The following is a 26,874-nucleotide window of genomic DNA, read 5'->3' on the forward strand; positions in this document are numbered from 1 at the left end:
CATAAGACTCTTTACTGGCTGGCTGTGGTGTACAGTACGTTTGTAAATGTTATGCGCTCTTTTATCATCGTGGGAATTGATTATAGCTCTAAATAAATATTGAAGTCTTTTTAAAGAATCCGTATAACTTTATTTATACGCCCGTATACTACGTTTATTGAATCAAATCCGTATAAAATACGGACATTCCGTATAGGTTGACATGTATGCAAGTCGTACATGAGCTGATTAGCGGCTATAATCCATGTACGATGAGATTGAGTGGAATAACTGTTTTATTCTCTCCATATTCACTGGATTTTGAGAAACAGAGCATTTTTATTTTTATTTCTTGCAAATTCGATAAATAAAAATTTTATCCAAAATGTCAGACAAAATCATTTACGCTTAGAATGTAAACAAACCGGCGAAGTGACAGGAGCAGTTTGTGAAAAATGCGATAATAATAATAATTCTTGAAAAATTATTTTTTAAAAAGATATGTTCTTACCATGAAATACTTTCATTCCATATTTTGTTGCTTTTTTTATTTGGAGTTTTGTTTTCGAGTAGAGTTTTTATTTCGTCCTCAGTTGGTTCAGCAACACACTCCACCATTTTGTTTTTCCTCTACTCACGGTATATGAGCTGATAGCCTAGTAGTAGAGTAGCCAATCAGAGTGCATGATTGCTCATATCCAGTGAATGTGGATAGAATAAAAGCTGTTATCCTGTTAACTAGCTAGAAATGTATGCTAATATTAGCTAGCTAGAACTATAAAGGGTGTTAAAACTGAAAGATATTTAGCAAAATTGTTACTATAATCTTAGCTTGTAGAAGTAGGTAGAAGTGTTGTAATGACATTAGGCAGCTAGCCACAAGCTTCCTTTCTGTTTTGATGATGAATTCTGGTACTGAACAACACTGTTCCTCATGATAAACAACACAAGACGAGACAAAACAAGGATTTAGACTTTTGCTTTTCAAAAGAGATGTGTTTAATAATAATGGACCAACCACTTTTTTTTCCCAATTATCTAGCGACGCATGAGGCGGTCAAGGCGCTCCATTTCGACCGGTCCTACGCTATTCTGTTGGGATCTTTCCAGTTTTTATGGACCAGATGTAGGTCTCTCTCCACTGTTTGTTGCCAACTCATTTTGTGTCGCCGTCTTTTTCTTTTGCCTGTTGGAACCCATTTGGCGACCTGATTTGCAGGTCTTGTTGTGGGAAGTCTCAATACATGCCCTAGCCAGCGGAGGCGTCGCTTGTAGATAATTGTTGATATGGAAGGTTGTTGATGTCTGTCTCTTATCTCATTGTTTGACACAAAGTTGTTCTATTTGATGCCTAGGATTTTTCTGAGGCATTTTGTGTCAAACACATTCAGTTTTCTCTTTTGGCTGGTTTTCAGTTGCTGGGTTTTGCATTTGTATGGCAATGTGGATAGATCATTTGAGTTGAAGAACCGCAGTTTGATTTTCAGGGAGAATGTCTTGTTGCTTTTTTTTCTTCAGAGGAATATCATCATGGTTTTATTTAACTTATGCTATTGCCTTGCTGAAAAATCCAGCTACCAAAACACAGTCATAGCTGCTCAAACTAGTTGACAACCTTTACCAGCTGGTAATTTATTATCTGATTTCATTATTAGCTAACCCAATTAATGTTTGAGATTTTCTGCCTCACCCTTGTTTGTTCTTTCAAATAACTTGTCTTTGACTGTGATAGACTTCAATCCTATCCATGATGGCAGTGGTGGCTCAGTGGCTAAGGATCTTATCAGGTTATTCATCTGAAGGATGGGTGTTCAAGCTGTAGCGCTGCCAAGTTGGCCACTGTTGGGCCCTTGTGCAAGGCCCTTAACCCTATCTGCTCTGACCCTGGATTCTTACCAAGTGAGAATATCCAAAGAAAATAATTTCACTGTGCTATTCCCACCTGTTCACTGGATCAACTCTAGATCTGCCATGACCCCGATCAGGATAAAGTGTTTACTGAAGATGAATGAACGAATTTGTTTGCGATGTAGCTTCTATACAGAACCTGTTTGGTTCCTACCAACTGGGCCTGTGTTTCTGAAGCCGGTAGCTGAATGAATCATGCATGCAAACATTTGTTACCTAGTACATCCTAGTAATGGGTGGCACGGTGGTGTAGTGGTTAGCACTGTCGCCTCATAGCAAGAAGGTTCTGGGTTCGAGCCCAGTGGCTGACGGGAAGCCGTTCTGTGTGGAGTTTTCATGCTGTCTGCATGGGTTTCTTCCAGGTGCTCCGGTTTCCCCCAAAGCCAAGCGGTTAGGTAACCTGGCTACTCTATTTGTGTGAATGGTTGAGAGGAATAAACCTCTATAATAATCTGTAATTCTTCTCTTGAAACTTGGACCTACCATCCGAGTAATAATCCATGTGGTGGCTCTTTCTGAAATGTAAAAAAGGTTTCTTATTTGCTTGTCATAACACAAACTGAGATGCTTTTAATCAGCAAGATAATCACCAAACTCTACACTCCAAAGTCTAAGAATTTTGGGAAATCCTACCACTGGGAGTGAAGATAGAGTTTGATTTGGGACGCACTCTGGCTGTGACGTCACGTGGCTCAGAGGGCGTTGGCCTGGTGGAGAGTGAAAGAGTTTAAAACTGCAGCCCTGCGTTTCAATCCGTTCCAGTCTGTCTGCCCTGCTGTCGGACTTGAGGAGTAACACTGTGACCTTTCTCTCTCCCTCCCTCTCCGTCTGTCTGTCTGCTGCCGCAGCTGCATTTTAGCTCCTTTTCCTCGCTGCATAATCTCTCCTGGAAATACTTTCACTCAGATCCCTGTAAGTTGGACTTTGTATTATTATTGAAGCTACTATTCTGGACTGATTGTTGCTTCTCCGGCTCATGAAGGACAGAATAAAGGGGAATAAATCCGAAGGCGCACCGTGTTGCGCATCTTTACGCACGCCGCATGTTGGGTGTTTATTGTTTGTTTTTGGATGTAATAACGCATTTGTTAACATTCTCAGTGTGTATTATGTGTATTACCAGTAATATATTATCAAGAAAACAAAATACACAAATAAACAATTAATGCCATCTTAATTATTATTAGAAATATTTTCTATCAGGTTTCTTCTTGGTGCGTCATTACGCACAACCAAATATACATTTTAGGTTTATTATGAATGTTATGACGTAATTATTTCAGAGAATGGAGGGATAATAGGATCACTCAATACTTCCAGATGTTGAGTAAACATGCACAGTGATCATTTGACTCTCTCATTAAGAATAAATGAGGAATAAACCCTGAGGATATACCCCTCCTGGATGAATTAATTCAGCAGCAAGAATGTTGCTGCGTTTTTTTGTTTGTTTGGAATTGAATTGTAATTTTCTTGTGCCAAAAGTCCGTCTGGTGACTGTGTGAATATAAAAGGTGCACTATTTCCAGGCTCATAGCTTCCACAGGCGCTGCATTATACTAGACTCCTGGTAACACCCAGTTAAAGTAAATGTAGAGGAAACCAAGAGTCAAATGTAAAGGTGTGTGTCTGTGTGTGCAGAAATCCAGCCTTGGAAACATGCTGATCCTACTTTGTGGCATCGTATTCCTGCACATCGCAGTTCTGGTACTGCTCTTCGTCTCCACTATAGTCAGTGTGAGTATATGCTCTTGGATATCCTCCTCATCATCATCATCTTCGTCATCATGGTGTCGTTCTTCTTAATAGAAGCTCATTATTGAAAGTGTGTATATTTATTTACACAGGCCTGGACTGTATCTTCTACCAGTATTTCAGACCTGTGGGTAAACTGCTCCACAGTTGGTAAAGTGTACAGCTGCCAGACTGAGGAAACTGGAGGTAGGAAATGCTTTCTCATCTTCATCATCGAAATACTGTCCAGGGTGATGCTTGGAAATCGATATGCATGTGGATTTTTCACATGGAGTGCCAAAGGGTGGGCTAAGGAGTGGCAGTATGTAATTATGGGTCATTCAAGGTTGCGTCTGCAGAATATCACTTTGTTTGTCTCTTGGTACTAAATAAATAAATAAATAGATAGATAGATAACGAGATTCTTAAAAGATGTGGTTGAAATACCGACAATAGGACTGCACATGCGTTATAGACTTTTCAGAGATGTCAGAAATCTGAGGTCAGACTTTGGGCGTGATGAGGCTTATTTCATCTCTCCGTGTCCTTCTTCTGAGCAGATTTGGTCGTCTACTTTACACAAGGTTGAAAAGGATCAGTTATCAGTTATTATTCACAGACTGTGATCTCTGACCTCTGCCGAACTGTCATCTTAAAGACCCTGTGAAAAATCCTGTACCATACTCACATAGGCGTGACCATGAGGTCTCCTGCCCCTTTTACTGCCATCTAGGGGTGAGAATGCATCTATGCAACCTGAGTGGGATGCGAGATCCCCCCTGGCTCTAACAGCTCATCTCGGCAGTATAAATAGTCTCCGTGCCGAAGCTGAGCTCAAAACCCTTGTTTGGGAGTGGAGATGGCAGGCTAGAGACATGGTACAGGGTGGGGTACAGGTCGAGTATGTAGAACAGATTAAATTTAGACGGCTATCTGGTCGTGTGTGTGTGTGTGTGTGTGTGAGTGCTAGTGTTTAGTGTAAGGTGCTGGGAGATCCTCTGAATACTCTGTGTTTCACATCGCGTGTCACTGGGTTGGGTCACACCCAAGGATCATATTTAGATAGTACTGGTGGTTCGTAATAAAAGATCAGAGAGATGCTGTCGCTAGTGCACATGCACTATATATACACACATATATGTATATATGCAACTTATCATTTAGTTTAATCAGCTTTTATGAACCTGATCTCACAAGGTTTGAAAATAGTTTTGAAAATTGCAGCACTGGCTGCAGCTGTAGCCTGGTTCTCTGTTTTGTTTTAATGCACTGCAAATTGGGATGTGAAAGATATTCCGTTATCAGGCACTTTGCTTTTGTAATCCAGAAGGATCCACTGTGGCACAAAATGACACAGATTTTAGTATTTCACTCTTTTTTTTTAAACCAGCACTACCAAGCATTTTTGATAAACTAAATGCGACTGAATTTTTTACTTAGTGAAGAAGCCAAGGTTAATATTGCTGTGTGAATTTATACTTGTTCATAAGAGGAAGGTTTTAGGGAAAAAATATTTTTGCTGTCTTGATGATAATAATAAATAAAAATAGATAGTAAATTATAACCTGCTGGTTGGCATTTTACATACTTCAATCTGTGTTGGTAAAAGATAATAGAGATACATTAAGCTTTTTATCCCCCTGGCATATAATGCAGGGAGATATAGCTATCGCTCTGTCCATCTGTCCGTCCGTCTGTAAACATTTTAGTTTCCGGAGCATAACTCAAAAACTATTAGGAATTTTTTCACGAAACCTGACAGTTATATTAAGTGACTCGAGGAGTTGTGCCTTTTGACATTTTTCGGATTTCTGTGATTTTTATTTTTTCCATATTTCCATGGCAATAGGAAAATTTGGAGTGGGGTTTCATGTGGGGGTCGGGGAGATACATCGTCTCCTGATGACCCTTGTTTTTCATGGTGGATAAAATAATCGTAATAAAGTTATAAGGCCAGAAAGTTTTAAAAAAGTCATAACATAAGCTACAGAAATCAAAACTTGATACCTGTATGTATCAAGATAAAAATTAATTTAAGCTATGAGATGCCTCGAGCAGCCAGACTGCAGCTGGTCTAGATACAAATGAAGCGAAATATTTTAGCCGACTGAACCGAAACTACGCTGTCGGAGAGACGCATGTTCTTGATTCAGCAGCTCCAGATTTCACAACATGACCAAGCTCAGCTTCTGGATCAGATCTCATGCTGCAGCTTTTCCAATAACATGCATTAATGTCAATTATTTAGCAGAAAGCATCTCATTGGACCAGAGGCTAGCTACAAGACTTGAAAAAGGGAAGAGTTTGCACAGATTTTTATTGATTTTTAGCTCATCCAGCCAACAGGCGATTATCTTATGCCATCATGTGTCATTCGTCGTCCATTCAGCGTCGTCTACATTTCACAAAAATCACTTCTTTCAAGTCTTCACCAATTTTTATTCTCTTTGGCAGGAAGGTAGGTCCGCCTGGGGTGCATACAGCTTCGACTCAAATTTGCATAATTGCAATTAATAATGAAGATATGGAGTAATTAATCAATCCCTAATGAGCAGTTTCCACACAAATCGCTTCTTCTCCCTCAATTCTTCACCCATTTTGATTCTTTCTGGCATGAAGGTAGGGGTACCTAGGGAGCATAGAACTTCTACCCAGATTTGCTTCATTACAATTATTAATGAAGTTATGGACTAATTAAGTCTTAATGAGCAGTTCAACAAAAATCACTTCTCAGTCAGTTCCTCACCATTTTGGATTCTTTCTGATGAATAGATTCAGTGTTCCTAGGGTGGATATCGCTTCTGTTTTTAGTTTGTATAGTGTATATAGCTTGCAACATTTATTATGCAAGGTGTCCCACTTTAGATCATTCCTTCTGGACTAGACGGGGCCGGAGTGAGCTACGCCGTCATTGACGGTCTCGTTTATCTCTTTTAGTGAAGTTGCAACATGGATCTAAAAAAAAAAATGATGATGATGACGATGATGAAATCAGAATGTGTAAAGATGACTGGGCAGAGAAGTTTGCGTTTATTCTTGGCTTCAAGTTCATTACTGATGTGTGTCATCTTTTCAGAGGCAGAAGTGCTCATCAAAACATGACCTGATACTAGGAAATGAGCGAAATATTAACTGTTAAACTTTAAAAGATAACTTCAGTCAATTTAGTTGCTTTTCCAGACTTTTGTTAACAAGGAATTTTACCTACCTGGATCTTTGCACAACTTTTATTTGAATAATCCTGATTTAGAGACTATCACTCTTACTTATAATACATGTCGTGATCGATATTGTGATGTGTGTGTATATATATATATATATATATATATATAAAAAAAACAGCAGTATGTCATTTTGGTACAAATCATATCCATAGGACACACCCAACTCATATGACTAATAACCTATAATTGAATATTCAAAGCTGTATACAGTAAATGTGCCTTGAATTATTATTCCTGAAGGCACAGACCTGGGCACAGGACTCGATTTATCGTTCCTGGTTACGTGTACTGATGGACAAATTCCCATAGACATGCTTTAGCTCCTTTAATAGCTAGGTTCAACTTCTGGTTGTTTTTCACTCATATGTTTTGGATGACGTACCCATTTCAGAGGGCGGGGTCTGTGTGTGTGGGTTTTTGTAATGAAGCCGAAGCAGCATCTGCCTGCTTTTGTTTGTTGAGTGCTCATAGGCCAGTCATGTGACTGCTGGGCGAGGCCATGAGCTGAGCAGCCCGCTTTATTTAGGCCTCTTCCCTCCGTGTGTAGTTAGTAATCAAGGCATCATCACCATTTGTTCGGCATGAACATGGCCATGCATGATGGAGGATCTATGATGGCTCTCCATGGAGGAAAATGTGTATCTGTCTTAATTAAATGATTTTTAATCAAACTTTTGGATGTTTCAAAGAACAAAGTGTGTGTATAAGACACTGTCATTATACTGTAAATGTCAGGAAATGCCAAGCATCAGGAGCTCACGGGTACAGTACTGGATGCTTGGAAAGGAAGTGCCGCTCAAGCTGTTTACTTCAGAGCAGAGTTGAATGAAATTCATGTGTATTTTTAGAAACTGAACACAAAGCGCTTTGCCTAATTCGAATCCCTTCTTGTTATTCGATTCGGGGAACATACTGAGAGATGAGCTGGTGTATAGATGCAGTATTTAATGTTTAACGTTTAAAAGTAGTGCTATACTGTATATGCGACAAACTATTCAATTCAGTTCAATCAAAATTATTTGTATTCTTCTTTTAACAACACACATCGTCTATTTTTCACCTAATGCAGCCTTACAGAAATCTGGCTGTAGATTCGGATCCCTAATTAAAAAACAAAACAAAACAGGAAGAACCCTTTCGAAGAACTGGACTCAAACAGAACTTGTCATCTTGGAGCTGAACTTGAACAGTCATATTGTAAACCATTACAGTCAGTTGTAAAAGAATAAGTTCAAACAGTACTAAGTGTGTTCAAAAGATGTTGACGATGAGCAGATTGATGTGATAAGAGTCCCGGGGTGAACACAGGACAGTCTTTATAATGACAACAGCACTATCATACAATCACTCTACTTCATTGCTTCGTTGCTTCATTTTAGGCTTCTGTTTGCATTTTTTTTCTGGCCCTGAAATGCCATCCACTTCCACTCTGTTCTCTTTTCTGCCTTTTTTTTTTTCTTAAGAGCCAAATCACAAGGCTTCAGCACACAGGGTGTGGTCAGTCCAGGGAAAGGAAAAGATTCACCACACCTGCCTCTAAAAATGACAAACTGCCCCTTTAATGGTCCATGCATGTCAATAAATGCACCTGTCTTTTGTATATAATGACCCTAGACTGAAACAGTACTAACAAGGTTATTGTGCTTTTGAAGAAATAGCTGTTATTTTTAGGTGATGGTGCTATATTGCATTTGCTCTGATCTAAATCGTTTAAAAGATAATCAGTCTGCTGGTATTGTTCCAAACCGACACTGCAACATTATGATCTTTTTCTTTTGTCTAGACGCATTTTTAGGGTGTTCACACGGCACATATTTGCATCGATGCTGCACCGATGTATTTTGTTGCGATATATCTTACACCGGTGTAAATTTTGCGCAGCGTTCACACGTCACAACCCTGCTTACTAGAGAGAAGCGTGTTAGCACCGGTGCAGCCCCACTTGCGGTCACACGGCAGTTTCTGCGACCGTGTTATAGTAGCAAAAACTTTATTACTATCATTTCCTATCATTATTACTATCATTTCCGATAGTAATAATGCGTAAATGAAATATGCGCATGCGTGAAAATGTACTTCTTTTTCCCGGTTGTCATGGCATCACCAAGCGCCGGGAAAACAACGTGGATGAAGACACCAGTGTTGCCAGATATTGCTGACGTTTTCCAGCCCAAAATATGTTCAAATCCGCCAAAATGCACTTAAAACTGCCAAATCTGGCAACACTGGAAGACACGCAGTTCTGTTGTTGTTGATATTCGCCATTTTGGAAGCGCAAAATACCAGGATGCAAATTATGCAATGCCCGTATGTAATCAACTCTCCTCACGCGTAGCGAGTCTACCCCTGTAGCGTTCAGACGTCCCATTTTATATCGGTGCTGCCCCGCAAACTAGCATTTACTCCGGAGTAAATTTCTTAAACCACCTCCCGAGCAGGGTTAGATTTGCACCGGTTTAAGCAGCTTTCAGGGGCTACACCGGTATAACTTTGTACCGTGTGAACGCTCTACCGGGGCAGCCCCGGTGCTACACCGGAGTAAAAGTTGCCGTGTGAACACCCCTATATAATGTGCAGTATGTCATGTGATCAACTGATTCTGTTCAACAGCTGTTAGTGCACTTTAAAGTAAAGACAAATTCAAGAGATTTCTACAAAATGAAAGCATAATTCGTAAAAGAGAATTTCTGGATCTCATTCTGCACAGAAGAAGTTTTTAAGCGATGCAGACGATGCCCTATCTTGCGTTAGTCGCAGTGCTAGTACCCCGGTATGTTGGTTGCCAAAAGGAGAACTCATACACAGTTGAACGAGAGCGAAAGGGAGATGGAGAAACCTGAAACTACGTGCATGACCCTTAGATAAGAAATAGACATGCTAAAAAGTCTCAGCATACTGAATATCAGAGCCAAGTTAGAGTACTTGAATAGAGAGAACAAATCGTAAAAGTCTTGTCCTTCCAGACAAAGACGCAGATTTAATCTTAATAGTGACGTATTTTATGTTTAGTACAGCTTTCTCTTAAGTATAACCTTCCATTTCACTTTATTTTATAGCACTTTGAATGATAATAGTTGGATGTTCACCAGAAATTCTTGTCTAGATGCTTACTGTGAACGAGCTGAAGGTGACAATTTCAAGGAAAAACACCCCCTAAAAAAAAAAAAAAAAAAGAGAATCAGGAGGGAACCATTATGGGAACTGAGATTTAAAATGGGAAGTTATTCTCCTCTGGTTAAAACTGGTATTGGAATTACAGCAGGAAGGAAACGAACCAAGTCCGTCTGTTAAAGATCACGGAGACGCAACGTTTCAGAAGAATTTACCAAATCAAGAACGGGGTTGTTTTAGAAAATGGGGATGTTTTATTACATCATAAAATACCTGAACCAAATCATAACCATGTCCTATTATGCAAATACATTTCAGGAGGACAGTTTGGAATATGTAGACTTTGAGACATTTCTAAATTACACATTTATATCGTCTGTCTTAAAGTCTTAGGGTTCGTTCTGTTGTCTAATCATGTTTTATCTGGAACCGTCACCTAAGAGTTCCTTAATTTCACAATGAAAATAGTGCATCATCATCATCATCAAGTTTTGAATTGCACAGCAAATTTAATGTGTCAAAGTAAGAAACAAATGGAGTTATCAGTGTACTGGTACTGAATAGGTTCCCATCAGATCAGGAGCCTGTGTCCCAAATGAGAGAACGTAGGTTTATTTATTTATTTATTTATTTATTTATTTTTAATTTTAGTCGAGAATATCAGCCATTTAAAGAAACATCCCAAATGCTAGAACACATTGAGAAGCTTTGTTAGAACATACTGTACAATTTCAGCCAACGCCTAGCTTTAAGAAGAAGAAACCTTTATTTGTCACATGCAAACTTCAAACACAGTGAACTTCATCCTCTGCATTTAACCCATCTGAAGCAGTGAACACACACACACACACACACACACACACACACACACACACACACACACACACACCCAGAGCAATGGGCACTTAAGCAAATCCTACTACAGCTACCACTTGTGATGTTCATGTTAGCAAAGTAATTAAAAATAATTACCTGGCTAATATTAGCATGAGGGTGGCACAGTAGTGTTGCCTCACCTTGAGCAGGTTCTGGGTTTGAACCTGTCACTCGACTGGGACCTTTCTATGGAGAGTTTCTCCACATGTTCTCCTCAGGCCTTCATGAGTTTCCTTCAGGTGCTCTGGTTTCTTCCCATAGTCCAAAGACATGTTGATTAAGTCAACTGGCTTCTTTAAATTGTCCATAGGTGTGAGTGTGACTATCTGTCTGTCTCTGTGTGTTAGCTTCATGATAGATTAATGACCCTGTCCAGGCTGTACCCAACCTCTTGGCCAATATCAGCTGGGATTGGCTCCAGCTCACATGTGACCTGCAATAAGCGGTAGGGTTGGGTTAGGGTCAGGGTTAAAAGCATTAGGGTTAGAGGTGAGAGTTAAGCCTAACCTTGGTATAGAGGATGGATGGATGGATGGATGGATATTACCACAATTCATTACTTATTTCATATTGTTTCATGAATGTGAAATGATTAGTATATAAATGCAATGTAAATCAATTTTGATTATTTATATTTAAAGCAGGGCGGCACGGTGGTGTAGTGGTTAGCACTGTCGCCTCACAGCAAGAAGGTCCTGGGTTCGAGCCCCGGGGCCGGCGAGAGCCTCTCTGTGTGGAGTTTGCATGTTCTCCCCGTGTCCGCGTGGGTTTCCTCCGGGTGCTCCGGTTTCCCCCACAGTCCAAAGACATGCAGGTTAGGTTAACTGGTGACTCTAAATTGAGCGTAGGTGTGAATGTGAGTGTGAATGGTTGTCTGTGTCTATGTGTCAGCCCTGTGATGACCTGGCGACTTGTCCAGGGTGTACCCCGCCTTTCGCCCGTAGTCAGCTGGGATAGGCTCCAGCTTGCCTGCGACCCTGTAGAACAGGATAAAGCAGCTACAGATAATGAGATGAGATATTTAAAGCACTTTTAGATTTTAGACTCTGCTCACTCATAGCTTATGTCAGTTTTCATAATTAAAAATAGTTGAGAGCAGTGAATACATTTGTCTAAGTAATTGTGTAATGAAATAAAGCTTAAAGCGAGCTACGTTATGTCATCTCTAACCTGCTGATTGTGCTTATTTATGCAAAGCTCATGAATCTTGCTAATTACTAATTAGCCTTAGCCTACTCATGGGTTAGGCTAGCTCCTGGATTAGCTTTCATTATGCGAGGTGCGTCGCACCAACTTGTCTATGATCCATGCACGACGAGAATAACTGTTTTATTCTATCCATATTCACTGGATTTTGAGAAACAGACCATTTTTATTGTTATTTTTTTGCAAATTTGATAAATAAAAACTTTATACAAAATGCCTGATAAAATAATTTCTGCTTAGAATGGAAACAAATTGGCAAAATGACAGGAGCAATTTGTGAAAAATGCGATAATAATAATTCTTTAAAAAAAGATACATTTCTTACCATCAAATATTTTATTCCATATTTTGTTGCCGTTTATTTTGTATTTTTTGGGGGGTTTTGTTTTTGAGTAGAGTTTTTATTTCATCCTCGGTTGGTTCAGCAACACGCTCCGCCATTTTGTTTTTCTCTACTCACGGTATATGAGCTGATATCCTAGCAGTAGAGCAGCCAATCAGAGTGCGCGATTGCTCATGTCCAGTGAAAGTGGATAGAATGAATATCTATCTATCTATCTATCTATCTATCTATCTATCTATCTATCTATCTATCTATACTGTTGACTCTCGATATATGTACACTGTCTTAGGTCTGTTTTCATTTATTAAGACTAAATTTGATTAAAGCCAGTCTCACTAGGGTGTATCCTGTCTGTCTTTATTGTCCTTACGCAGACAACTTGAGCTTCATATTGTGTCACAATGCTACAGCAGGATTTTCCAAGCCATGTTTTCATACCAGTGCCACATAGTAGACCACTGACTTTTCACTTGAAGGGAGATTATAATTGTTCCGCTGCTCTTTTGCAAACATACAGCCTGTGAGCTGAACGAAAGAAAAAAAAATGCATTTCCTGGAATTCAGGAAACACTAAGCAAAACAAGACTACACACCCAGATTCCCATATGAGAAATGTGTTGTGCATCTAAGGTAGTGCAGGATGGTTTAAATGATGGATTGGATGTGGAGCTTTTAAAGCCATCAAGACAAAGCACTCAGGAGAGTTACCAGGCCTCGTTTAGATTTCTCTGGCTCAAGGATGACCAGGCGATCAATATTTAGAGAGCCGGTATCATTTTAAGCGTCTGGAGCTTGTAGGAACAGGATACTCTCATTTGTGAAGTGCTCCAGTAAAGAAAAAAAGAGGTTTTTGGCACGATGACAGACTTTGAGCTCTTATATAGAAAACATTTGTCTGGCATGTTTTGTCTCCTGATGGATTCAACATGTTTATTTGGTCTCATTTTTGTTGAATCGGTTTGACATTTTAAAATATTTAGTCTCGAGTAACCTCTCTTAAATAGATGAGCGGTCTGTTCATGTTCAGAATGAACATCCATAACTCATAGTTTTGAATCACAGATCCAACCGCAGTATACCGTAATGTCATGTCATGTAATGCAATCCTAGTGTCTTTATTTAATAAACAAGTCAAACTGAACTTTCTGTGAGGTCTTGGAGATATTTTCTGCAATAAAATATTGTCCTAATGTTATTTCCATATTTCTGTCCTTTCTCCCCCCCAGTATGGATTCAAGCAGTGCAGGCTCTCATGATCCTGTCCATCATCTTCAGCTTCCTGTCACTGTTCCTATTTTTCTGCCAGCTCTTCACGCTGCAGAAGGGTGGACGCTTCTTCCTTACTGGAGCCTTCCAAATCTTTGCCTGTGAGTATCGTTAAATCTGAATTGCTTGCTGGTTATCGTGGAAAAAAAGACACTAAAGCTAATTTAACAGTTTCATTTTTTTAAATGTTTTTTTATGAAGTGTCTCTGCTTCTGGTCTGTTTACAACCACAGAGTAAAAACAGTATACTCCCGCTCAGGAGAAAGGAATAAGCTTGAAGTTGAGACTGAAGTTTAGTCGCTAATCAAAATATTCTCTGAGAAAATATTCCCTCATGCCATATTCAGTTACACAGTAAAATCACGTCAGATCCATATATAATGATCATGACAACAGGAATCAATGCTGGAAATCGTGTCCTTGTTCTTATTGGCTCAAAACTTAAATGTTCTTAAATACTGGTGTTTTTTTTTGGGTTTTTTTTCCAGGACATGTCACTCCATTTTTTGGAATGATATGTATTTTTTTTTTCCCAGCATGTTTTTCTACAATTATTTTAAAAATAGATCTCTCAAATATTATTTCTCCTATAAAACAGCCAGTAATTTTTAATTTATCTCAAAAAAAAAGTTTTGTTTCCCATCATGTCTTCCAAAATAATGTATCTAAAATAGTTTTTTTTTTTTTTTTAAACAGGTCATTATATTTATAGTTTTAATTTTCCATCTGATTTGTTCTGTTTAGTTAAAAAAATATATATGGGTCTGTCTCAGAAACCGGGTACTGTGGGGGTCCCCCACTAAATATACTCACAGTCAATAAACTATACGGTTTTGAATGGTGATGTTGGTTTTAATTTGAAATAAAATGATGAAAGAAATAATACAGATAAAACTAAATCTTTGATGTGAATACTCTATTCAGAATTTGGCAAAAATTCTGCAAATTTGTGGAAAAATGGCGGCTTGATCTGGGACATGATAAACGGTCGACTACATCGCATTCCCTTAAAAAGGTTGTAGTCCACTGAAAAGTCTACAGTTATCACTAATTGTATTTTAAGTTGTAACTTTATACACCTAAGGATTGGTGCGATCACAGAATAATCATAACCGTAATAAAACATCATGCAACATATTTGATCACCGTCGTAACTCCGTTTTCTGCAAACCCAAAACCAATACGATCGTGTGTTTTGATCTAAACGGAAAGCCTCAGGGTCGAGGTCACTACCTCACCAAAAGTAGGAACTTAAAATCACTACGCCGTATAAAAATTTAGTTATAAATCTGCGATTTTGTTTTTTAAAACGAAAGCTGAAAGTTAGGTATAGAATATGTTTCTTACAGAATATGTTACGATGGTAGCTGGTCTTGTATGAATTTCTGAGCTATAAAATGAGTCATGGTCTATTTTTTACCGTAGCGTGTTATTTGTGTGCGGGGAAGGACACACATTAACAGTTTGCATGTGTAGAATGGAATTTTCCACTCCAGCAGTTAGAAGTTGATCGTGCTTCCATTTGCGGTCTTTCTGTTACGCGGGTGATCTGTTCGGACGTTATCGCTGCAAAGGTGAGTTTTGACAGTTTTATTTTGTTTTAGTCTTGCAGTATAAGGCAATAGAATGTTTCTTTTTCATCTTACTTTCATATTGCGTATTTTTGGCCAATATTTTGCAACCGTGGTCAATTTAGATCGAACTTTTGATAGACTCTACGGCCAGTCATTTTGCCCCGCCCCCGCATCGCGCTCTGTCCGGTGCGGTAGTGATGTCCCGTTGCTCGCGCGCCGCAGCAGAGACCCGCGCGACCTTCAGCCGGTACAGTCGCTGTTCTTTTACCACCGCCGTTATTCTCATCTTTCCAGTGTGTTCTTGATTTTTCCATTGTGTCCTATTTCGCCATATCAAACACCCAAAATGTATCATATTATTCATATTTAAGTGAATAATCAATAATATATATATTACGCTTGTACTTGGGACGGTATGTTGAAATTGAATTTAAAACTGAAAACAATGATTTGTAAGTTATCTTTGACCTGTATTACACTCAAAATAATACAACAACATATTTTATATTTTACCTCATGGATTTTTTTGCCTTTTTTTTTAAATAAACACTTCTTTCAATTTTTATTCATGCAACACATTTCAAAAACAGTTGGGACAGTAAAGCATTTACCACTTTATAATGCTCTGTTCCTTCTCATAACACATAAAGATGTTGATGGAATGAAGACACCAAGTGATGAAGTGTTTCAGGTGTTTTGTTCCATTCTTCCTGCAAACAGGTCTTAAGGTGTGTACAACCCCGATTCCAAAAAAGTTGGGACAAAGTACAAATTGTAAATAAAAACGGAATGCAATAATTTACAAATCTCAAAAACTGATATTGTATTCACAATAGAACATAGACAACATATCAAATGTCGAAAGTGAGACATTTTGAAGTTTTATGCCAAATATTGGCTCATTTGAAATTTCATGACAGCAACACATCTCAAAAAAGTTGGGACAGGGGCAATAAGAGGCTGGAAAAGTTAAAGGTACAAAAAAGGAACAGCTGGAGGACCAAATTGCAACTCATTAGGTCAATTGGCAATAGGTCATTAACATGACTGGGTATAAAAAGAGCATCTTGGAGTGGCAGCGGCTCTCAGAAGTAAAGATGGGAAGAGGATCACCAATCCCCCTAATTCTGCGCCGACAAATAGTGGAGCAATATCAGAAAGGAGTTCGACAGTGTAAAATTGCAAAGAGTTTGAACATATCATCATCTGCAGTGCATAATATCATCAAAAGATTCAGAGAATCTGGAAGAATCTCTGTGCGTAAGGGTCAAGGCCGGAAAACCATACTGGGTGCCCGTGATCTTCGGGTCCTTAGACGGCACTGCATCACATACAGGCATGCTTCTGTATTGGAAATCACAAAATGGGCTCAGGAATATTTCCAGAGAACATTATCCGTGAACACAATTCACCGTGCCATCCGCCATTGCCAGCTAAAACTCTATAGTTCAAAAAAGAAGCCGTATCTAAACATGATCCAGAAGCGCAGATGTCTTCTCTGGGCCAAGGCTCATTTAAAATGGACTGTGGCAAAGTGGAAAACTGTTCTGTGGTTAGACGAATCAAAATTTGAAGTTCTTTATGGAAATCAGAGATGCCGTGTCATTCGGACTAAAGAGGAGAAGGACGACCCAAGTTGTTATCAGCACTCAGTTCAGAAGCCTGCATCTCTGATGGTATGGGGTTGCATTAGTGCGTGTGGCATGGGCAGCTTACACATCTGGAAAGACACCATCAATGCTGAAAGGTATATCCAGGTTCTAGAGCAACATATGCTCCCATCCAGACGACGTCTCTTTCAGGGAAGACCTTGCATTTTCCAACATGACAATGCCAAACCACATACTGCATCAATTACAGCATCATGGCTGCGTAGAAGAAGGGTCCGGGTACTGAACTGGCCAGCCCGCAGTCCAGATCTTTCACCCATAGAAAACATTTGGCGCATCATAAAACGGAAGCTACGACAAAAAAGACCTAAGACAGTTGAGCAACTAGAATCCTACATTAGACAAGAATGGGTTAACATTCCTATCCCTAAACTTGAGCAACTTGTCTCCTCAGTCCCCAGACGTTTACAGACTGTTGTAAAGAGAAAAGGAGATGTCTCACAGTGGGAAACATGGCCTTGTCCCAACTTTTTTGAGATGTGGTGTTGTCAGGAAATTTAAAATCACCTAATTTTTCTCTTTAAATGATACATTTTCTCAGTTTAAACATTTGATATGCCATCTATGTTCTATTCTGAATAAAATATGGAATTTTGAAACTTCCACATCATTGCATTCTGTTGTTAATTACAATTTGTACTTTGTCCCAACTTTTTTGGAATCGGGGTTGTAACAGTACAGGGTCGTCACTGTCATATTTTTTCATTTCTAAATTCTTCACACATTCTCTATTGGGGACAGAGGGGACACACCCTCTTCTTCCACAACCATGCCTTTGTAATATGTGCAGAATGTGGTAAAAGACGTCATCTTGAAGGCAGCATATGTTGCTCCAAAACCTCAATGTACTTTTCTGCATTAATGCTCCATCACAGAAATGTAAGTTACCTTTGCCAAGGGCACTGACCCAACCCCATACCATGACACACCCTGGCTTTTGGACTTGTTCCTGGTAACAGTCTGGATGGTCCTTTTCGTCTTCAGAGCACACGACGTCCACTTCTTACAAAAAAAAAAGACCTCGAACACTGATTCATCTGACCACAATACACGTTTCCACTGTGTGATGGTCCATCCCAGACGCCTCCGAGCCCAGAGAAGTAGAAGGCGCTTCTGGACACAGTTAACATAAGGCGTCCTGTTTGTACAGTAAAGTTTTAACTGGTGTTTGTGAATGTAACTCCGTATTGTAGCTTGACAAAGGTTTGTCAGAGTAATCCCAAGCCCATGTGGTTCTATCAGCTGTAAATGAATGATGGTTCTTGATGCAGTGAGGGATCGGAGAGCACGGGGGTTCAGTTTAGGTTTGAGCCCTTTGCCTTTTATGCACCAAAATTCCTCCAGATTCCTTGAAACGTTTATGATATTATGTACCGTAGAGGGTGAAATATCCAAATCCCTTCCTATCTTTCGACGAGGAACATTTGTTTTTAAACATTTCAGTTATTTTCTCATGCATTTGTTGACAAACTGAAGATCCTCAGCCTATCTTTACTCCTCAAACATTAGGCCTTTCCTGGATACTGATTTTGTACCAAATCGTGATTATAATCACCTGTTGACATCACCTGTTTCAAATCACATCATTATTTAATTGTTTTACCTCATTCAAAAAAAAAAAAAAGTCAAAGTCCTTCCCACGCCTTACAGTACCTGGTATTCCTAGGCAGTCTCCCACTCAAGTACTAACCAGGCCCAACCTGTATGTGGCGCATCGGGCAGTGCCAATCTCCGTTTCCATAGCCCTTGGCCTCTCACCTATTACATAGCTAGGGTTACAGTGGGGGGCTAGTCCTCTGGTAACCACAAGAGTTTAACTCCCCATGCACATCTGTATTGCAGCGTGCCTTGCCAGATGGCGGTAGGTACCATTTTATGATGGTCTTTGGTATGACCCGACCGTGAATAGAACTCACGATCTCCCGATCGGGAGGCGGACACGCTACCACTAGGCCACTAGTTGGTGTTTTACCTCATTACTAGCCCTAAATTGCCCCCATCCCAAGTTTTTTTTGGAATGTGGTACAGGCCTGAAACGCAGGAATGGAAATATTAAAAAATGAAATGAAGTTGACCAACAAAACATGAAATAGCTTGGATTCATTCTGTCTGCAATGGAATACAAGTCAAAGTACATTTAAAAATCACTGCTTTCTTTTTTTTTTTAATTTGCATTTTACATACTGCCCCAACATTTTCTGATTATGATGTTTTGTAGAGCGACGTAGAATCAGCAGATCATGACAGGGCTTGTAAAAATCAATTACTTCTTATACACACCTCAAAGACAATTTTTCTTAGTCTGTCCTTGGCATCTATTCAGGTTCACTGAGGCTGTATTAATCTAATTAGTCCTGTCACAATTTGTTATATATTAGATTGTGCAGAATATGCTTAAATGCCTTCCAGTTCAATTACAGGCCAACGTCCTGAGGCAATTTGTTCAAATTAAATAAGTTTTTATATTGAGGTATAATTAGGCAAGGTCAATACTGACTCATGCTCCATACACTTTTATCTTATTAGTGAACCTGTGTTGGAGGATCGTAACTATATTTAAGGTGACATTCCTAAATTCTTATGATATCATTTCTGAGAAAAGAAAACATGATGCTTTTAGGGGACAGAATGCAGGTTGTTTGGTCACATTAGCAATTGGCTGAATGTCAGGGGGAAGTGGTGTGGGCCGTTTGGAGCTTGGTGTCTCCAGGTGCCCACCGGATTGGCACTGGAAACAGAGGCCCAGACACAAACCGAAATGTCATGGCTGGCACGCTGAGGGTGGCTCATGTCCTGCCAGACTGAGAGCGATTTCAGAAAGTGCTTCATCATGCTGTGGATGTGAGTTACTGCACTGAAAAGAGGATGAAGACAGTGTTGGCTCTGTCTGCTCAGAAATGTAATGGGCACTGCCTTGTCTAGTTCAGATGAGGACATTTCAGGAAATGTCAGTATTGGTGGAGGCTCGTACACTAAGACAAGTGTACAGTTTTGTTTGTTTTTTTGAGAGAGAGTTTGCATCCTGAAAATCCATGTAAAAGACCATGCAAAACTTGCATTGAATCCAGAAAAAAGTCATTGAATGGGCTGTTATGACATTCAGGCAAAATGTCATTCTAACATGTTGGTACCATTTTCCAGTATGCTTGAAAAATGAGTTTACAATGAAATGAATAGTTTCATACAATTAACCACCACTACATTATACACTACCGTTCAAAAGTTTGGGGTCACCCAGACAATTTTGTGTTTTCCATGAAAAGTCACACTTTTATTTACCACCATAAGTTGTAAAATGAATAGAAAATATAGTCGAGACATTTTTCTGGCCATTTTGAGCATTTAATCGACCCCACAAATGTGATGCTCCAGAAACTCAATCTGCTCAAAGGAAGGTCAGTTTTATAGCTTCTCTAAAGAGCTAAACTGTTTTCAGCTGCGCTAACATGATTGTACAAGGGTTTTCTAATCATCCATTAGCCTTCTGAGGCAATGAGCAAACACATTGTACCATTAGAACACTGGAGTGAGAGTTGCTGGAAATGGGCCTCTATACACCTATGGAGATATTGCACCAAAAACCAGACATTTGCAGCTAGAATAGTCATTTACCACATTAGCAATGTATAGAGTGGATTTCTGATTAGTTTAAAGTGATCTTCATTGAAAAGAACAGTGCTTTTCTTTCAAAAATAAGGACATTTCAAAGTGACCCCAAACTTTTGAACGGTAGTGTATATAAAGTGGAAAAGTAAGTAACTAAATTGTTTAAGAATGGGAAGCGATGGTCTAATAGTTAGAGAAGCAGCTTTGGGACCAAAAGGTTGTCAGTTCAATTCCCTAGACCAGCAGGAATTGCTGAAGTGCCCTTGAGCAAGGCACCTAACCCCCAACTGCTCCCCAGGCTGCTCTGGGTATGTACGTCACTCTGGATAAGAACATCTGCTAAATGCTTGTAATGTAATGTTTATTGGACATATTAATTGCAGTCCACCATGAATATTCACTACCTGGATATGAACAGAAACACTACCAACTCGACTTATAAATCTAACCACCCACCTACTTTACCAACCAACTGTCCATCCTATCTACTGAACCAAATGAATCTGACTTCCCACTTACCCTCCTACCTATTTATCAATACTTGCCAACCTTTCCTTACTACCCGACTTTCAAACCAACCACCTTTCTACCTACTTAGCAACTGTCTAACCTACGATCCTTCCTACTTACTTGCCTGGCTACCTATGCAGTCCTAAAGTTTATCTCATCTCATCTCATTATCTTTAGCCGCTTTATCCTGTTCTACAGGGTCGCAGGCAAGCTGGATCCTATCCCAGCTGACTACGGGCAAAAGGCGGGGTACACCCTGGACAAGTCGCCAGGTCATCACAGGGCTGACACATAGACACAGACAACCATTCACACTCACATTCACACCTACGGTCAATTTAGAGTCACCAGTTAACCTAACCTGCATGTCTTTGGACTGTGGGGGAAACCGGAGCACCCGGAGGAAACCCACGCAGACACGGGGAGAACATGCAAACTCCGCACAGAAAGGCCCTCACCGGCCACGGGGCTCGAACCCGGACCTTCTTGCTGTGAGGCGACAGCGCTAACCACTACACCACCGTGCCGCCCCTAAAGTTTATTATTATTTATTATTATTTTTTTAATTAATTAATTTATTTATTTTTACTAGTTCTGCCGTCTTGAAAGGGTCCTATTTGAAATCTTTTTTGTGAAGGAGAAACCCAGTGTTCTGTAAGAATCTACTTAGAAGCTGTAAAAGCCCCCCAAAGAAATATCGGCCTTTTGAGGACTGTGCCAACCATCCCATCAACCTAACTGTTTACCTACCTAACCTGCATCTGTCTACATCCTCCTACCCATCCAAAGATGTTCTACTTAGCAATTTTTGTGAAATAGAAACCCTCAGTTCTGTAGGATTCACAGTTCTGTAACCCAAAAAGAGGCATCCCAAGGAACATGTGAGAGCTCTTGGTGTAATCTTTTTAGGATTATACCTCACGTAGCATCCCACCAGCCAAGGGGTTCTACTGACATTTTGAGAAAGAAGAAAGCCTCTGTTGCAAGTTTCTATGTAAAACCTTTACCCCAGAAGGACAAATTTAAGAACTCTAAAATTCTATCTTTAACATTTTAAGAGTATAACTAAGTTACCATCCTGTCAACCAACTATCTATTAATTACGAGCAGAACTTACATACCAAATCTTCCTACATACTTAGCCTACCAGCTTACTTACAGACCAGGGTCTTTAGATGGGCATAGTTTCTGATTTCCTGAAGTGATCCAACTTGAAACCTTCCATCCTACCAACCAAGGGTTCTCCTTTGAACCTTTTAAGGATTCCAAGTAAAACCTTTAAGGCTTACCCAAGAATAACAAATTAAATGATACCTCTAGCTTTAACTACATACCTACCAACTATCCTTCCAAACCTATGAACCCATTTGCCCATGTACTGAACCTATGATCCTGTGTACACTAAAGTGTGCTTTGGATAGGTGAAAAGTTCTGCTTTCTCAAAGGGGTTCTACATGAAATCTTTTGTGAAAGAGAATCCTTCTCTTGTAGGGTTCTCTCAATGGGAGGAAGTGTGCAACATTTTATGGTTCTGGATGCAATATTCTTTTCAGAATCAAGTTTTTTGCCAAGTACCTTCTCATATACAAGGAATTTGCTTTGGTGGTTGGTGCTTGAACAGTTAAGATAGAAGAATTTTAAAAATATAAATAGAATAAAAATGAGTCGGAATCCAAAATATACAATTTGAAGAAATAGACATATTTAAGGAGTATGTGCATGGGTTGTTTAAACGTCTAAGCTGTACAGCATGTTCCGGAATGTGCAATAAAAATTTTCATGACATGACCATGAAATTTGCAAAATCGCAGTGCAGAGAGGAAGTGCGTTAATGTCACAGATTGGAAGTGTGAAGTTAGAGTCAGTGGGGGTCTCGGACCTTACTGACAAGGCCAGCTGCAGTGCGGAAACAGCTGGCCTTATGGCGTGAGGTTTTGGTTCTAATGGACCGCAACCTCCTACCAGAGAAGGGTGTCTCAAAAAGTTTGTGTCCGGGGTGAGAGGGGTCGGCCACAATCCTTTCTGCCCTCCTCGGGGTCTTGGACTTGAACAGGTCCTGAAGAGATGGAAGATTGCAGTCGATCGTCCTCTCAGCAGAGTGAATGATGTGCTGCAGTCTGCCCTCGTCCCTAGCAGTGTACCAGATGATGATGGAGGAGGTGAGGATGGACTCAGTGATGGCGATGTAAAAGTGCACCATCATTATCTTTGGCAGATCAAACTTCAACTGCCACAGGAAGAACATTCTTTGCTGTGCTTTCTTGGTGAGAGAGCAGGTATTCATCTCCCATTTGAGGTCCTGAGTGATTGTAGTTCCCAGGAAGTGGAAATACTCCACAGAGGTTACTGGGGAGTCAAACAGGGTGATGGGGAAGGGTGTGGCAGAGCTCCTCCTAAAGTCAACAATCATCTCTACTGTCTTTAGAACATTGAGCTCCAAGTTGTTCTGCCTGCACCAGAACACTGGATTGTCAATCTCCCACCTGTAGGCAGACTCATCCTCGTACGGGATGAGTCCAAAGAGGGTGGTGTCATCTGCGAACTTTAGGAGCTTGACAGACTGATGATTGGAGATGCAGCTGTTGGTGTACAGGGAGAAGAGTAGAGGAAAGAGGATGTAGTCTTGGGGGGGGGGGGGATCCGATGCTTACAGTCCATGAGTCAGAGACGCATTTCCCCAGGTTCACGTGCTGCTTTCTGTCAGACAGGAAGTCAGTGATTCACCTGCAGGTAGAGTCAGGCATGCTCAGCTGGTAGAGCTTGTCCTGCAGAAGAGCCGGGATGATAGTATTGAAGGTGGAACTGAAATTCACAAACAAGATCCTAGAGTAGGTTCCTGGGGAGTCCAGGTGCTGGAGGATGAAAGGTTTATGCAGCTTACCAACTTACCCCCTTACCTTTTCTAACCTGCCATCTTAACTTCTTACATACCATCTTAAACACTTAGGCTACATAACTAACCTACACTGTCAGAAATAGGGGTACAGGAGGAGTCCATTTCTGTTCCCCAAGGTACAATCTGCACTGATATACCCCCTAGGACTCATTACTGGACCTCAAGGTAACTATTTGTACCTTTTTAGGGCCAAAATGGTACATACATGTTCCCAAGCAGTATATAAAGGGTACAAATAAGTGTCTTAGAAGGTACTGCCCCAGTGACAAGGAATTGTACCCCCAACTATACAACTGTACCGCCCAATTGTTGGGTGGCACGGTGGTGTAGTGGTTAGCACTGTCGCCTCACAGCAAGAAGGTTCTGGGTTTGAGCCCAGTGGCCGATAGTGCCTTTCTGTGTGGAGTTTGCATGTTCTCCCCGTGTCTGTGTGGGCTTCCTCTGGGTGCGCCGGTTTCCATCACAGTCCAAAGACGTGCAGGTGAGGTTAACATGGGGCAGCTATGGCCTGTGGTTGGGCTGAAGTGCCTTTGAGCAAGGGCACCTACCCGACAGCTGCTCCCCGGGTGCTGTTGCATAGCTGTCCACTGCTCTGGATATATGTGTGTGTGTGTGTGTGTGCTCCTCGCTCACTTCTGTGTGCATGTGTGTGTGTTCACTGCTTCAGATGGGTTAAATGCAGAGGTTAAATTTCACTGTGTGCTTAAGTCTGTGCTTGAGTGTACGTGTGACAAATAAAGGCTTCTTAAAGGTACAAAAGTGCACTTTATTTCCTGAGAATGTAATTCAACAATCGACAAAATATTCATTATGAAGCACATTAATGAACCGATCTACTGTATATTCTGTGATAGGTGTGGTCATAGTGATGAGAATGGATGGCACTGGTCATCTTCTCTTGCCAGGTCATTCTCTTAAGTCATATGCCCATTCATGTGACCAACCATGTGACCATCAATAAACCAGTAGTGCAACTGGCTATTTTAAGTAATGAAACTAAATATTCTGTGTTCTTGCCCTCCATCAGGTCTGTTCGTCATGTGCGGTGCGATCATCTACACGGTGATGAATCATAGATGGGTTCCTGCGAGTGAATCATATGGTTTTGCCTACATCCTGGCCTGGGTGGCTTTTCCTCTGGCGCTCATCAGCGGCTTAATCTACGTCATCTTGAGGAAACGGGAATGAACAGGGCACCCCCTTGAGGCTTGGCCTCCAGACATCAAGAGCATCTAAAGCGCCTACTGCATCTGCAGACAAGTTTAAACAGCCCATATCTTATAATACAATATAACTACGATATCATACCAAAAAAAAAATCACCACCATGAAAAGACATAACAACCAATGCGGTCACTGTTTGAAGATGTATATAGTATCTATGGTTTAAAACCTATTTATAACACTTTTTACATATATGTACATAGTATTGTTGTGCGTGTTGACAAAGAGCTTTTGTTTTGTTTGTTTGTTTTTTTGCTAATTAAGTGCCTAAAATGTGCGTTTTTGTCAGAGGCAAGTGCATTATTAGCCATATTATGTGTTTTTATTTTTCTTACACTGCCAAAAACAGTTATATATATATAAAAAAAAGTCCTCTAAAGTATTTTAACCAAAGAGCATGTATTAAAAAAATAGCAATAGTGAGATGAAACAGCTTTCGAAAATTAGCGATGTGGTAACAATTACTGAAAACTTATGCTAAGCTAGATACAAAAGTTGACCTTTTTTTTTTTTTTTGCTTTTAAGAGGATATTAATTTTTTTTATTATTTTTATTCGACAAAATGGTGCTATGTATTTACCATTCCTATAGCCATTTTGATTTTATCTAGTCAGACAGACGCGAATGCCTGCGAGTAGACGTGACAGCTCTGTATACTTACTTCTGTACATACAGTACTTACCAAATAGACTCATTTTATAATAAATTGTGTTTGAAATAACGCGAGACTTGAGTATTAGCTAAGCAAATGGCTTTGAAAGGCCACAGACGTAGAAATTGTAGCGATACTATAACAGCTAAGAGGGCATTATATTACCAAATGCCATCAGGAAGGTGTGAACTGCCCGGTATGTGAGTGTGAGTGTATCTGTGTTTTGTGTCTTCAGCTAGCTTAAAAAAAAGAAAAGAAAAGGAAAAAAAACAGCACTAGAGTTAAAACACCTATTTACTCAAGCTATTTGTGATCTGAAGGGAATCTTACCGGCATTTTGCATGGATTTAAACACCAGACTTAGATATTTTCTGGTAGTGGATGTTCCAGAATTTTTGCATTTGTTGCAATGTTGTGCTGATACTTGAAATGTGACATGCTGATTATGTCTGCTATTGTGAAAAAAAAAAGGCAGAAAACAAAACAAAAAAAGTCTCCACCTTGAATGCAGTGTTTTATTGGACGTCATGTGGTTCTTTACAAATACATCACTTGCAAACTCACGATTTATCTGTATGCAACTCACACTGAGGACCATGTAAGAAGAAGAAAAAAACTATAGGAGGATCCCTATGCACTGAAACCAACAATAAATGGCCATTAACGCAGTTTTGTTGTCAGATCTCATGGTTATTATGTGATTGCAGTGTTCTGGTGCATGTTTTAAACAACAATTTAATCATCATGACTAAATTATTATGTCCACCTCATATTTTAGCATCATTTACCCATGTTTGTTCAACTGTTCTCAGTTTTCTTACATTAAACACTGATTTTATACGTTTCGTTACTACAGAAGAGATGATGATGATGATGACAGTATTAAAAGTTGTCAGCTTTGTTGCATACTTGTCCATTATTAATACTAAATCTGGCCTAAAGGCAGGAGGAAACAGTTTCTGTGGCCAGAGGAGGAAGCCGGACCTCTTATGATGGCCATTTTATAGAAAAGCGCCTCCCTCTGTAACTCTAAGCAGCTGTTTGCATGTTCACACGATTGCTTGTGTATTTATTAAAAGCTATTAAAGAAATGTC

General features: G+C 39.9%; 1 protein-coding gene across 1 annotated transcript; it reads left to right on the forward strand.

Annotated features, from left to right (window-relative positions):
* Positions 1-2,629: 2,629 nt before the first annotated feature.
* pmp22b (peripheral myelin protein 22b) lies at positions 2,630-26,874 on the forward strand. Its single transcript, XM_060940307.1, has 5 exons — positions 2,630-2,799; positions 3,529-3,624; positions 3,735-3,828; positions 13,608-13,748; positions 24,931-26,874. The coding sequence occupies exons 2-5, from the start codon at positions 3,547-3,549 to the stop codon at positions 25,089-25,091; spliced, it is 474 nt and encodes a 157-aa protein (XP_060796290.1). The 5' UTR covers positions 2,630-2,799; positions 3,529-3,546; the 3' UTR covers positions 25,092-26,874.

Source organism: Neoarius graeffei, chromosome 14 (genome assembly GCF_027579695.1).
Source record: "Neoarius graeffei isolate fNeoGra1 chromosome 14, fNeoGra1.pri, whole genome shotgun sequence".
Taxonomy (NCBI): domain Eukaryota; kingdom Metazoa; phylum Chordata; class Actinopteri; order Siluriformes; family Ariidae; genus Neoarius; species Neoarius graeffei.